Source organism: Acanthochromis polyacanthus, chromosome 20 (assembly GCF_021347895.1).
Source record: "Acanthochromis polyacanthus isolate Apoly-LR-REF ecotype Palm Island chromosome 20, KAUST_Apoly_ChrSc, whole genome shotgun sequence".
NCBI lineage: Eukaryota > Metazoa > Chordata > Actinopteri > Pomacentridae > Acanthochromis > Acanthochromis polyacanthus.
This window is the reverse complement of record NC_067132.1, coordinates 8,958,874-8,975,088: the sequence shown is the minus strand read 5'-3', so window position 1 is coordinate 8,975,088 and position 16,215 is coordinate 8,958,874. Positions and strand designations below refer to the sequence as shown.

General features: G+C 41.4%; 1 protein-coding gene across 1 annotated transcript in view; it reads right to left on the bottom strand.

Annotated features, from left to right (window-relative positions):
- Positions 1-664: 664 nt before the first annotated feature.
- The window catches only part of mkxa (mohawk homeobox a), a 31,973-nt gene continuing 16,422 nt past the window's right edge, over positions 665-16,215 (bottom strand). The window contains exons 6-7 of the mRNA XM_022194015.2: positions 3,518-3,551; positions 665-3,392 (exon numbers count right to left, since the gene is read on the bottom strand). Of these exons, the coding sequence (XP_022049707.1) occupies positions 3,185-3,392; positions 3,518-3,551 (242 nt within the window). The 3' untranslated portion in view covers positions 665-3,184. The remainder of the gene's footprint in view (positions 3,393-3,517; positions 3,552-16,215) is intronic.

Genomic DNA, 16,215 nt, shown 5'->3' with positions numbered 1-16,215 from the left:
ACAGGAGATCGTGAACGCTGGGGCCCAGACCACTAATGTGTGGTATGTGGTTGAGGCAGCTCCCTACTGTATACATTCATCTCTTCCACTGGTTTGTCATGATTAGTTTGTTTAGCTCTTTAAAACCGCCTCGCCTTTTGTGTCGTAAACAAACATCTCCTATATTGTGATCAACGTTGAGTGGTGGCTCATGGTTAGGAGGAAGACTTTAGTCTGGTGACATCAACAAAAGAAAAGTGGAGTTTCTTGAAGTAGCTATTTAGAGGCTAGAATTTGTGTTTGTTTTTTGTTTTCCCCTCAAAGAAAACAGGAACATAAAACTGACACTCCTGTATAAGATTGATTGCATTTCTCTTGCAGCTGGACTTCTCGATATGTATTAGTAACTACAGTAAATAACATATGAAGGCGGCTGCACTTACAGATAATTATCACAAAACTCTTCAGATTTTTGTAGCAGCGTTTAGTAAATTGTGTTGATTCACAGTTCATAAATTTACTGTTTTCACTCAGTCTCACCACTCTCAGAAACCTTTTTTCCAGTTGCAGTTACAGAAATACAGCTATGACAATGTCGCTACCAGTTTACAAAACACAATTGGTCAGGTTGAAGTTGCTTAAAACATCAACAAGTGCAGCTTTAACAAAAAGAAACAAGATGCCATTCATTTCATTCAGAGGTTTATTCATTGCTTTGACCAAGTAACAACTGTTTTTATAAAAGAAATTTTACATGAGAGCAAATTGGACAATACAAGGAGATATGCATTTGGTCATTGGATTGAAAATCCAGTCTCTATCAAAATGAACAAAAAAAATCTCAATTTATATAACTTAACAATAAAAAAACAAACTATGGTCACCACTTTCTTTGTTCTGACTGTCCGTAATAATAATTTATAAGCTTTAATACACGCCGTTGCGTTCCATCTGTCAGCGTGGTTGTGAAAGCAGGGTTTGTGCTGGAGAAAGGCATGTACAGTACCCAAGTCTTGGCTGTAGAGACCCATTTGTTCGTCTTCGTAGTGTCGCTGTTGGGGGAGTGATGGCAGGTCGTAACAACAAAGGCAGCTCTGTTGTCTCTTCAGCCTCCTTCCCTTGCTCTGTCTCTTCCCAGCGAGCGGGTATCGTGTGAGGTGTGAGGGTCACAAGCGGTCCAGAGGTTCAGAGGTGCAATTAGAAACACAAGGAGCGGCCCGGCACTACCCCGCAGCTACCCTGCCTGGATCAGGTGTATAAAAAACACATGTGGGAGCCCACGGCCCCCACTGCAAAAGCAAATAGTGCCTGGGGATTGGCTAGTGTGATTCATTTCATTATACATCCATAGGCACACTAACAGGAATAATATAGGGTTGCCCTTCATTTCTTTTTACCTCTCCTCACCTTTATGTGAAAACACCTTCATTGAAAAACCAAAAACCATAAGTGCAGATTTCTTTTTAACAGTTTGCACATTCAAGACACATAAAAAGGTCAAAAAGTCACTTTGTGCAGCTTCACTCCCTCCCAAAGTCCTTGACCATAAGCACAGTCTGGGTTGTCAAAAACAATAAAAACTGCACAATTTATGAAGGAGTGTACATTTTGACACACATAAACAGTACCTTGAAGATATACATAAAATTAAAAAGTCAGCACAGAGAGCCAACTTCAGTTTCTCCCATAAGTCCGACTTGATTTCCCACGTTTGTGAATTTGGCATCCGTCACCACAAACGTTTATAACATATGCACCGTACAAAAGTACTTTCTCTCACAGAGCTTCTTTCCATTGGATGACAAAAGGAGCTCCTAATGCAGTACAGTTAAGAGAAACCAAGTTTTGATCAGCAAAAAAAAAAAAAAAAAACACAACCAACCAGACATATACAGACTGACAATAACAAATACTTTGAACACTTGCTTGGCTGACAAAGAGATAATACTGAAATGTATTTTTGAAGTTGAGAGGGGAAAAAGAGTGGGGGAGAAAGTAAAACTTTTAAGCCTCTCCTCTGGCTCCTTGTAAACAGCAATTTGAATGTAATGCTAAACAGCTGAGGGCAGAGGATCAAAAGGCTGGAGGAGCTGGTGGTGGTGGGGGGGGGGGAGGGGGGAGTTTTGTGTGTGTGTGTATGTGTGTGTGTTATGTTCTTTCATTCACTCCGGACTATCTTGTTCTGAGCAAAACCGTGAAAAGGCAACACAGTCCACATAAAACACTGATAATGCAAAGCAAAAACATCCCTTTTAGGTCAAGGCATTCATCAGCTGAACCTTTAAGCACGCATGTGGAACTGCGTACATCTGTGTCACTGCGTAGGCGAATATGTCTTCATTTGGGTCCAGCTGAGCGCTTGTGCACGTTTCAGCAACTAAGAGCCGCGATAAGAAAGGAATCCTTCGCTGGTTCATAAAATCCAAGGCCGAGATGTGAAAGCTGGCTGCTTATCGATCTGCTGTTTATCTACACATGCAGCAGTTACCGTCGGCCTGCCAGCAACGAGAGTCCGACTGAGACAAAGCAGTGTTCAGTTTACAGTCAAAATGAAGACTACAGTCAAAGCAAGAACAATGCCTTCAGAGAATCATGCTGGGCATTTTTTCTAAGAGTATCTGTATGGGTGTGTGCTATTTGAGCTCATCAGTGCCTCGGATGGTGAGCTCATTCAGTCCTTAAGGCACATGCTGTTGTGGGGAGTTTTCATTCACAAAACAAATCCTGAATCATGACTGCGAGTCTACACTCCATTACATATTCCTTCACAAACTTCCAGAGGCACCTCAGTATCTGTACTTTGCATTGACCACAGTCAGTGAGTTATTCGTCTGAAGAACAAAGGCACTTTGGCAAAATACAAAATTTGTGGCATAAAAAAAGAAGAAATAAAAAAAAACAGATTCATAAAAAATAAGTTAACATTACAAAAGTGTCTTGTTTTAGGAAATACTGCAGTGAAACTATCACTAACACTCGCACATCAGCCCAAAAAAGAAAAAGAAAAGGCCTCAAAAAATTTGCCAATAACAAACCAAAAAGAATGAAAGTTCTCTTTTTGTTTCACACTTCCACACTTCAAATACCCCTGCCCCTAAACAACAGTTCTTTTCATTTCAGGGGGAGTTTATTTGGACTCTGGCGAGTTTGCTGAAACAGGAATGTTTGCTGGTTTGCATAGAGGGACGGGAGGTTGACGTCAGGGCTAATATTTCTGCACCAGCGGCACTTTAACAGTCTTTATCTCTGCTATATGGGAGGACTTCTGGATGATGCAGCTGGTGGTTCCGGAGACGCTGTCCTTCCCCTGCGCCAAGTTGGTCAAGGCCATGGCGGCGTTGATCTCCCTCCAGTATGTCTCATCTTTGCCCTTCACCTTCTCCTTCTGCGCAGCTCCGACGCCACTGCTGCCACTGATGATCAACAGAACACGCAAACATGCACAGGAAAGAACAAAACAGACGGCATTAGAGGTCAGGCTCAGCTTGTAATTTGAAGGATCTGATTTGGGTTACAAGGTAAGAGAAAGTACACTCACTTGTCACATTTACTTGATCCATGGTCTGTAGTTTCTGAAAGCACAAGGAGAAAAAAAAAGGTTAATTTTGCAGAGTTCTCTGGGGTCAATGAGGATTTATTGAAATCTTGCTAACATACGCATTCAGGAGTTGTGTGTGTGTGCACGGTTTTGTGTGAGGTCTGTATTGTACTGTATGTGTACTCTGTCCTGTACAAACATGTGTTGCTCTGTTTTCTCTCTCTACTCAGATGCTGGAGAAAAAGGACGTTTTGCAAGAAGCCGTCAAGAAACAAGGTGACTAATAGGATTGAGTTGAAAGATGTTTCTTATGACTCATAAACTCCATTCTCTAATATTTTGTTCGAAAACAAATGGGCCCCGGCCAGCGTAATTGAGTTGTCCGAGGAAATCAGATCGAAAATGACTTGAGCGTAAAAGATGTGAGTGGGAATGAAAAGGCAGCAAGTGAGTCAGTGAGAGAAAGATGGATGCCTGCTCTCTTTTTTTCTCTTCAAATGGGAGCAATCTCTATCTCATATGTGAAACATTAGCGGGGAATAGCAAAGTCATTAAACAATGAAACCAAACTTTTCTTGAGGGCAACCAGTGTATTTACTTCACTGAGTGTGTGTGGGGGGATTCGGTGGAGCATGTGCTTGCGTTGAACCTGTCTTCTGTCTGGGGTCCAGCTTTAGGTGAGTTTTTGCCCAGCAGTGAATATGATGACACAGGCTTGGCGTTTCATGAGGCACTAAAGGAGAGCAGAGCATCTGGATTTTCTAGCTGTGCAGCCTCAAGGCGCTCTCTTTAAGTTACCTAAACACACAGCTAAGGACCTGTGAGCTTTTAAGAAGTTCAGTCTTGACCAGGTATAGATGACTGGACGACTTAAGAATGTTCAAAGGAGGGTACATTCTGCTAAAATTTCCATTTAGTCCAAAGGTACCAAAGAGTTTGTCTTCCTGAGTTCCACCTTTGTTTCCCAGATGCCACACCACACCCTGACCCAGGGACACCAGGTCTCTTGTACCCCCCACGTGATACTTCCCAGTAAGGCAAATGTCTAAACCTGAGCTGCTGTTTTATTGAGGCCCTCCTTGCATCATCATCACCACAAAACAACAGTGGACAGGCGTTCCCGAGCGTTCCCACTTGCTAATGAAAATCTGCGAAGTTCATTACTGCTGGAATCTCATTTCCATGTTTGCAGGAATGACTGGAAAAGGTTGCGCAAGGACACTGTGTTCGGGATTTAGCTTTCGTCAACAGACAGCCACAGAAGCTGAGAGCCAAAACTCCAAACTCCTTCAACATCAAGAGAAAGTACACACAAGACTTTGCCGTTCCGATTTTTCACCTCTAACCTCACCAAAGCCCTCCATAGATGTTCCAAATATCTGGATACAGTGTTCAGGCTTTTGCAAGCTGCCATGAGCAGCTAATTATTCCCAACGCCTTGTTCTGTTCTTCCCTTGTTTTCCAAAACTGTTCCCGTGTAGCGTGACCCAAGCTGACAGAACCGAGTTTGCGAAGCCTCGGGCTAATGTAGGCCTGATTATGAAATTTCCTGTAGTTTTCCCATTTGTTCTGTAATAGGTGTATTCCACAGAGAAGAGATAGACTCCACTTCCCACAGGTTTCTTCTGTTGATCGTTCTTAGACAGAAGGAATGTGAGCGCACGTGTGAGAGGGAGATGAGGACATGATAACCCAGAAGTACAAACCACGGGATGAGATTTTAGGTTTAAGTGCGTCAAAGCGTTCCAACAAAATCCTCACATTCTCGTCTGGCCACCACTCCCTGCTGTCCTATCTTTGCCTCAGCCTTTATCTTGCTTTATCAGCGAGTCCCTTTGCCTTTATTGATATTCCTTGGGTCCCTCATCTTCTCTCTTCCAAATGTTCACCTCTTGCAGCAGTGATTTGCTATAATACCCCGAGATCCAGGTACTCGAGACTGGCCATTCCTATCTATCTCAGCCAAAACAAATGCTGTGTTTCCCGTCTGTTTTAATAAAGGGCGACTCTGTGCTGTGTCAGGAAGTTTTATTTGAAAGCTCTTGATATTTTCCATCTCTTCTTCATCTCCAATTTTTTAATTAAACTATACCTTTTCAGCCATTTTTCAAACCTAATTGGGAAAAGCAAGCCGATACTTGAGGACTACGAAGCCATTCTGTTTGTATTCTATCTCCATCTACTTTCTTGATTGTTGCCAGTTCTCCGAAGCAGATTGGTCCTGATTAAAAATATGCATCACTCTCCGAAATTACAGCACTGTAATTGCAGGCCAATTACACTGTTTTCATGTGTTGTTTATGTTCCCCCCCAAGATATATTAGCTCAGTGTTTACTGCTGAAATGCCCAGTGTAAGGATTGGCTGGTGACAGCAGTGAGAGGGTCAATAGCAGCGACATCAAAGACAACCAACATGCTGAAGAAAGTGTGTATTTGTGTGCTGTGAAGTCACTGCGGGCTGTGAAGTGCAGCCTGTGAGTCTTTCCATCCACAGCTTTAAGTGTTTCCAGTGAGTGCGAGGCAGCCACTGTCCAGATGCTGAGTTTAGAACATACAGAACAGAGGTTTCAGAGGTTTCGAGTAGATGGCAGTGTGGACAAAAAGATGACCCAAGCCACACTGTTCCAAAAAAACCCAATTTGGTGCTAGACACCCATCCTGCCCCTTGGGAACCAGAGACCCTAGAATCTGTAAATGCACCACTGCATGCAAAAGCTCAATTTCCAACCCCTGTTGCCTAAAACATCTAAAAGTCAAATTTTTTAAAACAAGAGCAGAGCCAAAGACTCAATAAATCGCCAATAAATCACTGAGGGCCTTTTATTATTTTCTCCTTTTTTGCTTTACTACTTTGCTACTGAACACTCAGTCAACTTTGCTGTTGCCTTTGGGCTTCACTGACAGTGGGGTTTCACGCACCGCCAAAGGGGAAAGCAAAGAAGTCTGATGGTTTCTGGCATCGTGCTGGAAGTCCAAAAATACTTGCTCACTTAACATCTCGGCGGGGTGACTAAGGGAGAGCAAAAAAGGGTGAAAAAGAAGAAAAACTACTTTTAACAAAACATGGTGAAAATCAGAGAAAACAAGTGGGGGTTGACAAATTAGAGAGGGAAGGAGATTCCACCTGTTAAGACGACTGTCGACTATCATCATTACCATCTGGTGCTGTTGTTAGCAACACACAACAATAAACAAGGCCTGGCCTGTTACACAAATCATGGGCTGGGCTGGATTAGGCAGACAAATAAACACACACATACACGCATTTTATGACATCTCGGGCTTTCAGCAGGTGGTCTTTTCAGCAAAGTGACTTAAAATAAGTGCCAATCCGTGGATGCGAAAAAGTGCATGTTGCCAAAAAAAGTCATCAACGGCTTTAGCGATATTCCACAGGAAACAACAAATTAAAGAAAAATACAGAAACAGATACATAGAAGGTAAGGATATTAAAGGAATAGTTTGACATTTTAAGGAAGTATGTTTTTGAGTTATAAGAATGATACCACATCATATATCAGGTCTGGGCTTTAACTATGTAGCCAGAGCTAGGAGTCTGTTAGCCCTGTAAAACCCAAATATAGAAAACAATGAGCAAAAACTTAAAAACTGACAGTGAGTTTTACTTTTACTTTACAGGGTTAGCCTAGCTCAGCATTAATACAGGAAACAAGCTATCTCAGATTGCCTGGCTGTCTCTAAAAGTTGAATTCTGCCTTGACTAATCATAAAACATCATTGATAAAGACATTAATTACATCAAGAAACAATGCCTTAATTAACAGAAATTAGCCACATAGCCAGGCTAGCTGTATCTGATTCCAGTCTACATACCAAGCTAACCAATTCTGACTCTATGGTTTCATAGTTAATGCATGGTATTGATCTTTTCAAAACACATAATCATTTATTGTAATTATAATGTGACATCCTCCCTAGGCGGTGATTAAACCATGTTCTGTTTTCTTACTACTGCCAGAACAAACTTTCATACTCAAGTCAAGTAATAACAACAGAGCCAACTACACCTGCTAATGCAGTTGAAGAATCAGTTTGGGGATGTTGAGTTATGTCAGAAATTTCTAAATAATAAAAGAATCAACAAAAAATTAAGGCAGTAAGAAACTCCCCCTTAAGGCAGGGGCAGTAATTATACAAACACTGCAGACGTGTGCTTATGACATATGCTTTGCTGTCAATTGTTTTCAGTTTTAGACTGTTACACTTGATCTGAATGCTGAGTTTATTTTTATCTGGATAATCAAACTTTTTTGGGATGCCTCTTTTCATCTTACTCCTAGTTGCTGTGGCCAAGTCCGCTTCCGTTGCTCCATTGTCAAAGGCACTACTAACTGGTATCACAACTTGTTTCCCAGCATGGAAATGTCACCAGAATAACCAGCTTTAACACTCCGGTGTTAAAACTTGCGCTAAAACTTGAGCTGGTTTCTTAAGGATCTAACATTAAACCGTCAACTCATATTTTAAAGATATGCGCAATTTGCTTTGTTGATTTTTTTTCCAAGCATGGAACACAACAGAACAGCTGTTTGTGGAATTGTAAAAATAAACCTCAACTGGAAGGAACGGGTTAACAACAAGATCAGGGATACAAAATAAAGATGTGTCCAATCTGCAATGTTTACATCAAGAGCAGAGTCAATGAACTATGTGACATGGATAGCTAAATATACACCAGCTCACTCCTGAATACAGAGAAATTTAACTGACACTAGCAGGTTGTGTGAACTCCTTTTGCTTGAATATACCAGACTTCCATTTCTATGTAAAAAAGCTGCACTCCGGCTTTGAACGTTCACCTTATATTGAGAATTTGACACGTGCAACTTTTGGCTTTACTATTGGTGAAAAGATCAACCTCTTGATTCTTTAGAGGCCAGTTAGAGGAGCAACTTTTAGGTTGCCAGGTTGTGAAAAAACCTCTCTTGCTGGTCATCAATAGCCTTCTTATTATGTCTAATAAGTCAAACATATGTCCTGCTGGAGCAGAATAAACACTACTCAGAAACCTGGCAACTCAAAAGAGCCACAAAATGGCTCAAATAACTCATCAGTAAATTAACAATTATTACAGCTGTTAGCTTGAACTAATAAACTCGGTAGAGAGGAAGATGTATTAGAAAGTGGGATGAGAAAGTTGTATGTCACTGGGCAGAAAGTGCAATGAGTTTACTTTGACCGGCGTGAGAAGATTATTCCGCCTCTGGAGGGAGGCCGATATAGTCGCACACACAGAGACAAGTCCAAACTCAATTGTTGGGGCAAGGAAATGAGCTAAGCTGATTTGCTCTAAAGCACCTGATGAGAACCAGAGTGGTGTTGCAGGCTCTACAATCTCCTTGCCGCTGACCTGTGCAACCACAGCAGAGGTCAGTATGAGAACAAATCATCACGCCGTTATGTAGCTGCTTTGAAGTCTCGGGCAGCCAGTCAAGGTCTGAGGATGAGTCACGATTTACTGTCACCAAAGGTGAGTCATAATGCTGCACTGGACAGAAAGGGTAGCATTCAGCAGGCTGCTCTTTACCTCCAGCAACGTCTGTGTTATGAGACAGCTTACTGGAGGTCAGAAACATTCATATTATTAAATGTGCAGACTTGTGACCACTTGGATTTATCACTTTTTGCCAAATGTTTTTGGTTGAGACCAAAAAAGGAAATGACAAACCCTTCAGGCGGCATACTACGACGTCCACTGATGCTATCTTTGATGTGAGGTGTGAGACTCATGCTTCTGGCCTTTGAGATCTATCTTTTATGGATTTCTCTGATGATCTGTGCTTTTTATAATGTCAAGAAGAGTCTGTAAATGAAGTTAGAGATGCCTTGGCACTCCACTAACTCGTGCTCTGCCAGCACTACTTTTATATTACCCCTCCCTGCCATTTCTCTCCTTCTCTCTCTGGCTCTGCTGGTACTAAGAGAGTCCGAGGCTCCAAAAAACCAAAACTGTCAATTCCACTCAGTTAGCCAAAGACATCATACATGCCGTGAATTTAATGTCTTCTCCGTTTGTCTTGACAACACTTTCATCGCTTAAAAAAATTGAATAATTAGCTCTTACACTATTAAATAGAACATACATGCAGTGACACAGCCAGACAGATACTGAGCTGCTGCCCAAGAATGACTCCCCTATTCACTGCACTGCTTTTTCTGTGCTTTTTTTCCATGTCTGCCCGGCAGATGACACACTGGTGTGGCTGCGGTTGGGGCAGATAACCAAGATCCAGCAATGAGGATTGCCTTGTGTCTTCTTGCTTGATGGAGAAATAATAACAGTGTTTCAGATGTTTAAACACTGCCAGGTTGTCATTGTGTTTACGAGTGCCAGTAAACAGAGTGTAATCAGGGCCCCCGTAAATCAGCCAAAATGAGGAGAGCGTCTCGACGGCGAAGTAAATACGTTGTCATGGCGAGTGTGTGAGTGTCTTGTCTATGTGGGTGTGGGCAGACTGCCGCAGTGTCACGGACAAACAAAAAGGAGGAACCAACAAGCTCATAATGAGCAGGGATCAGGAACTGAGATTTGGCGAGACAACGCCAACGTGATCATCACAAAAAGACTGAAAAGGAGACAGTGATAGCATCTACGGATCATGGAGCTCATGCCTCACAAGCTGACTTCATGACAACAGGGACGCATCGCTGATGGTGAACAGATGAGCCTCTTATCGCTGACTTGATACAACAGGTACAAAAGAGACAAAACAGTGCCGAGTCTCCAGCGCTGTGCCCTGTCGTCACAGCGCTCTGAGTAACAGGACGGTGTTTGTGGTGCACAAAGCACACACATTAGGAAAGAAAAAATAGCAGAAACCACGAGTAAACATTATTCGGATTTTAAGTGTTTACATGTGCGGGAAAATAGCCTTTTTTCGGGAGCTGGAGGCCAAATGATATGTTTGCGTTGCACTCACTGCATCATTATGTTGCAATTCTTCACAGTGGTAGTTGAACTGGCCGCTCACACTCTTGGGGGATTTCTGCGTGTGTGTGTTCCGTGTCCTCCCTGGGTCACACCTCTGCTCTCTCATTAAAGCTCCCTATGTTCTCCTCCATCCCGTGGGAACACAATGGCAGCCTATTGTTCTAGACACGGCTCGGTTTTTAAAATGGAAACAATTTGTGTTTTATACGGACCAGGGCAGTGTGGCTCAGTTTCCCTCGACTAGGCAGGCAGCTGTGTTTTCTGAATCTGATGACCTGATTGTGTGTGTGCGTCCATCCCAGAGAGCTTTGGCGTGCCGATGATTTAAAAACGATCAGGTTGAGAGGGCTTATTATTCTGCACTCTTCCAGTTCTATGTTAGGGAGCTGAGCATAAACAGTGTCTGTGCTGATGTTTGTCTGTTCACACTTCTAACACAGGATGACGGCAAGAATGAAATCCGTCTCAGTCTGCTGCTGTCTTCTCTGTTTGCCTCACACCCAGCCTCTGTTTAGTGGTCGGAAGCCAATAGCCCATCTTGCAATGACAGAGGTTCACCATCAGGGTTTTTTTTTCTTCCTCTCTCTGTGTCTGTCTTTTCATCCACCTTTCCATTCGCATGAAGCTGCACCACAGCTTAATGCCAGGATTATACCTCCCCTCAGCCAACTCCTGGTTGTTCCCACCATTAGACCCGCCACACCCTAAAAGACACCTCACCGCCTTTCTTAAAAAACAGACCTTTATGTAATCTAGTCGGTTGCTTGTGACAAAGTTTTATTATCCACTTTGTTGCATGCCCGGGACACAAAGACTTAGAAGAGAGCAGAATTACAGCTCTAAGACTGGAGTATACCTTTTTACACATTAAATTACACTGGAAATAAAAAAAAAGCTTTGATTTATATCATCTGACGAGAGGAATTCATCAAAATAAATGCCATTTTACTAAAAAATCTAGCCAATAAATAATCACATAATAAGCGACAGAATATAAAATGAACCCAGGCTTTAATCTCACTTAACACATGTCAAACTAATCTTTCGTTTACTTTCTGTAGGGAAACGAAGCTTTTACAGCAAAGACTGCATTTCATGTGCATACATTACAGTTCAGAAATTTGGGGTCACTTACAAATGTCTTTATTTTTGAAAGAGAAGCATTTTTTTCAATGAAGATAACATTAAATTAATCATAAATCCATTCTAGACATTGTTAATGTGTTAAATGACTATTCTAGCTGGAAACGTCTGATTTTTAATGGAATATCTCCATAGGGGTACAGAGGAACATTTCCAGCAACCATCACTCCTGTGTTCTAATGCTACATTGTGTTAGCTAATGGTGATGAAAGGCTCACTGATGATTAGAAAACCCTTGGGCAGTTATGTTAGCACATGAATGAAAGTGTGACTTTTCACGGAAAACATGAAATTATCAGACTGTTGAACAGTAGTGTACCTGTACCTGTGAACATAGAGATCACTGACGTCACATAAGGCTCTACTTTGCAACCATATTATTTTTGATTAGACACTACGCTACACTAAGCTAAAATCCAACTCTGGACAACTATCATAAACATCTCTTTGTGGAAATATCCTGGAAGTGTCCTTCTATAAAACATCCACAAATGTCCCTCATACTCTGTCCACACACAGTTCAGTGTCTGTAACAGTATCTCTCAGAGTCAATATGGCAGCACCCTGAGGTGCCTTAGACAGTTATTGATTTTGTTCATTTGTTTTACAAAATTCAAAAAAGTACCTACAGTCAACATGTACAACATTTCTCCAAGTGTTCACAGGTGTTACCTATAGATATTTTGCTAATCATATTTTTACAACCTCAGCCGTAGAAAGATGCATCACCATACCAATATATCTTCCAATAACTCCTCTGTATACAGTTTTTGGTCCATATCACAGTTAGTTTATGGCTCATTTTGTTTTATTTTGGTCTGAGTCTCTCTAATTAGTTTCCATACTTGTCTAACCAAAAAAGCCGAATTCATTTGGTTTTATTTGCCGACATTGTGAAAATGGTTTACGCCGAATTATTGAGTGAGGAATGTGGGATAACATGATCGTAATAAAATCTCACTATTTTAAGCTCAGATTGGATCAATTTTCCTGATAGAATCCCACATAAATAGTTCAAAGACCATTGGAAAGTTGAAAATCCAATGATTCTTTCTGTTTACACAGCTTCTTGCTTCGATAAAGTGTGGAATATTGGCTATTTTTTAAAGAAAGCATACCTTTCAAAGCCACTAGTGGAATCTGGGGTTCAGAGAGTTAAACAGAAAAGGGAAACACACATAACCATTCAGCATACTTAACTGTTCTTACACTCTGCCTATCTGCACATCTGCACTGCAGCACAGCATGCTGTCTTCTCCTTTTTGTAGTAATTGAGATTAAGTTCATATCAGTTTACTTAATCTTATGTTAGTTCATGTGTCACCTATTTTACATCTGTGTTATGTGCTTGATTAGTTTCAAAAAGTTTAGACAGTTTTTACTGGAGCTCCTTTCAGCAGAGAATGCTGCTGGCAGGAGGGACCTGAAGAGATTTTTCAAAGCTCTGAAGAGCCCAAATCAAATTCAAATCATCTCCACTTCACTGACAGAAGTTTCTGAGGCAGTTATTACGATTATTAACTGTCTGCATTGCCAGACACCACTAGGGGTGAGTGTAGAAATATTGGTATGTTACTGTAATTTGGATGAACTCTGCCTTCACCTCAGTTTAATTGTCAGTCTCACCCTCTCCCCAAGTCCCAGTCCTCTTCCTTAAACAGCCCCGTTACAAAGTGAACTCTGGCCATCTGTCCTTACTTTGGTAGATTTTCCTCACCTTCCTATCTTTATGAGAAGAAATTCAAGAACACACACACACTCATTTGTTCCAACCTCTGTGTCTCTTAGTCACTGCCACTATGCTGTCTTTCTTCTCCCAGCAGGCCACTGCTGGGGAAACTCAACTCTTGATCTGGATGGAACAAGTGCCTCCCTCCCTCCCTGTCCTCCCCTCATCCCTTCCACACTGATTTCTAAAGTTTAACCTGAACGCAGTGAGTGTTGGCAAAAGCTGCTGCTTTGGAACAACATCCCAAACCCCCTCCTCTCTGTCTTCTCTTTCTCCTTTCCTATGAAACTGTGGAAAGAGCAAACTGTAGCCAGTCCATCCACCTCTATGGATTCCTAAGACAAGTAGGCTGCATCCATCACTGTCCGGGAGTGGCTCATTGTCATTAAACTGTGTTGAGCTTTGTCTTTCCTGTTGCTCTGTGGTCTACGATAAATTACACCGTCGCCCATCAGTCAGCGAGCGAGACATCAGAGTCTTAAATCATCCCTCAACAACACTGCTGTATAAATCATCACAGTTGGGTTTCTCTTTAGAGAGGAAACAAGGGAGACATTAAAGGTAAAGGAAATCCAGTTGAGTATATCTTGTTAGTCGAAAATATGAAAACAACCATGATAAAAATCTCTTTTTATCATCGGTGACCATCACATGAACAACAGTCACATCTACCTTTCTACCGCAAGACAAGAAATCCAAACACTCCCTTTTTTTCCACATTAAGATTAGTTTTCTTCCATTCACCTGGACAAATCCAGAGCTCCTTAAGTGCCACTAAACTCTCCAGGATTCAATAACTGTCTGGCGCTCAATGTGACCTAATTTGAAAAGCCCTCAGGATCTAAGCGGCTGCCGTTAAACACTGCTGTTTTCGTGGGATGGATTTTTAAGGAATCTATGTGTTAAATACCACCTGATTTAGAAATAAGTCACTTTTCTGCTGTAAAGTATCGGGAAGTTTGCTTCTTTGTGAGGCAGAAATCCTCAGATTCATATAATCGCTGTCAGAAAATGCAATAAAAGAAATAACAACAGTAATTTTGGCAAGTCTGAACACACATTTTATCTTTACCCACGCCAGACATTCATATTCCCCTCATGATGATTTGTAATACTTTTGGAGGTCCCTTTGCTTGCTTGTTTCAGTACTTTGGTTTATGACCAAATACATGCAAAACTAATGACATTCCCATCATCCTCCGCTGTACTTTATGTTTAGTGCTCAACAACAAATCTTAGCGTGCTATCATGCTAAATTAGGATGGAGTACACGTGAAACGTTATACCCGGTAAACACCAGCGTACTGTCGTCATCGTATGCATATTGTCATTATGAGCGCTTTAGCATGCTGATTCAGTTAGTACTGCTGTGACTAAGTAGCTCCAGCCTCACAGAGCACATAGCATGGCTGTACACTCTCGCTAAATTGTGTGTATCAGACAAACAATGGACAGACAAACAAAACAATTCGTTTTTGGCATGGCTCTACGAGTTCGTCCACCACTTTAGTCCAGAGTGGAACATCCTGACAACTATTAGATGAATTCTCATTCCGTTTTGTGGGAGCGTTAATGTTGTCCAGAGGATGCTGATGTTTCCTCTAGCGCCACCATGCAGTGGACATTTCTATCTTTAGGTGAAAACTAATGAAAATTATTGCCATTAACGCTGTATAACTTTGGTGACCCTTGACCTCTCATCTTATGTCATCAAGTTTGCCAAAAAAACTAAATATAACCTCATCAGTGCTTTACATTTGGTGTTCAAGGCAGAATCAGCAAAAGTAACCCATTCCATCCTCTGAATTTTTGGCAAAATTCAGAGAATATCCCTTAATGGCCCACAAGCTGTCTGTTCTGCGTGCTAGTTAAAAAATCTGGTGTCGTGACTCTGTAAAAGGACATTAGACCAATTAGAGAGAGAGATGGAGGGGGAAAGTGACGATGGGAGTGAGAGGGCCGGTAAGTCTGGCAAATGCTGCCTATTTAAACATGCTAATTAACTAAATATTCAACAATGCCCACCTTTAAACAGCAAATATTAGCATGCAAATATGTTACAAAATGTTTGCAGCAGATTTGTGGCTCATTTGCAGCAAAGAAATCAGTTTGCCAAAAGCATCATAAATCATTGGTTACCGCTGACAAACTGCCAGCAACATTCTGGAAATCTAGACAACTTTTCCACAGTTTTCAAACATGTTCAAAGGTGGTTTTTGTCTTCTTAGCTTGCCATCTGAAATACATTTCTAGTAATAAGTTTACCATTAGTGGTGAACAGATCCCTTAGTATTTTCCAGAAATAGAATTTTTGGCAGAAATGGTATTGTTCATATTTTTCTAGCAAACAGCAAGGTTATGCTTTCATATGTAATTTCAATTTGTGGGAAACTACAGCAGATTTCTGGCTAAGCTTGTGCTGTTGCCTCACAACAAAAAGGCTGGGAGTTCAAATCTGCTGTTTGACGGTTTGCATATCCTAATAGGTACTGATAGGTCTGAATGGGGTTGTCTGCCCTACGATGGAGTGGTGAGCCCTCTTACCCAGTGTCACTCTGTTACCGCCTGAAGGATAAAATAGGGAAAGCTAATGGATGAAGTTTTGCACAAAGTTAGCCAGATGTCCACCAAAAGTTTGCCACAAACCTAATTTAACATATTACAATACAACCTTTGCGGCAACGTTGACAAACTTTAACTGTGATGTTTAGCAACCAATCTAACATTCTGACAGCCAACATCACTGGGAAAACTTCAGTATGTCACCATTTTCAGTGTGAGCATTTCAGGATGCTGCACTGAATGTCACTACTTTAATTCAATAGACACCTAAAAATCTAATTCTAGGAAGCTTGCTGTTGATGCTTTTCCAC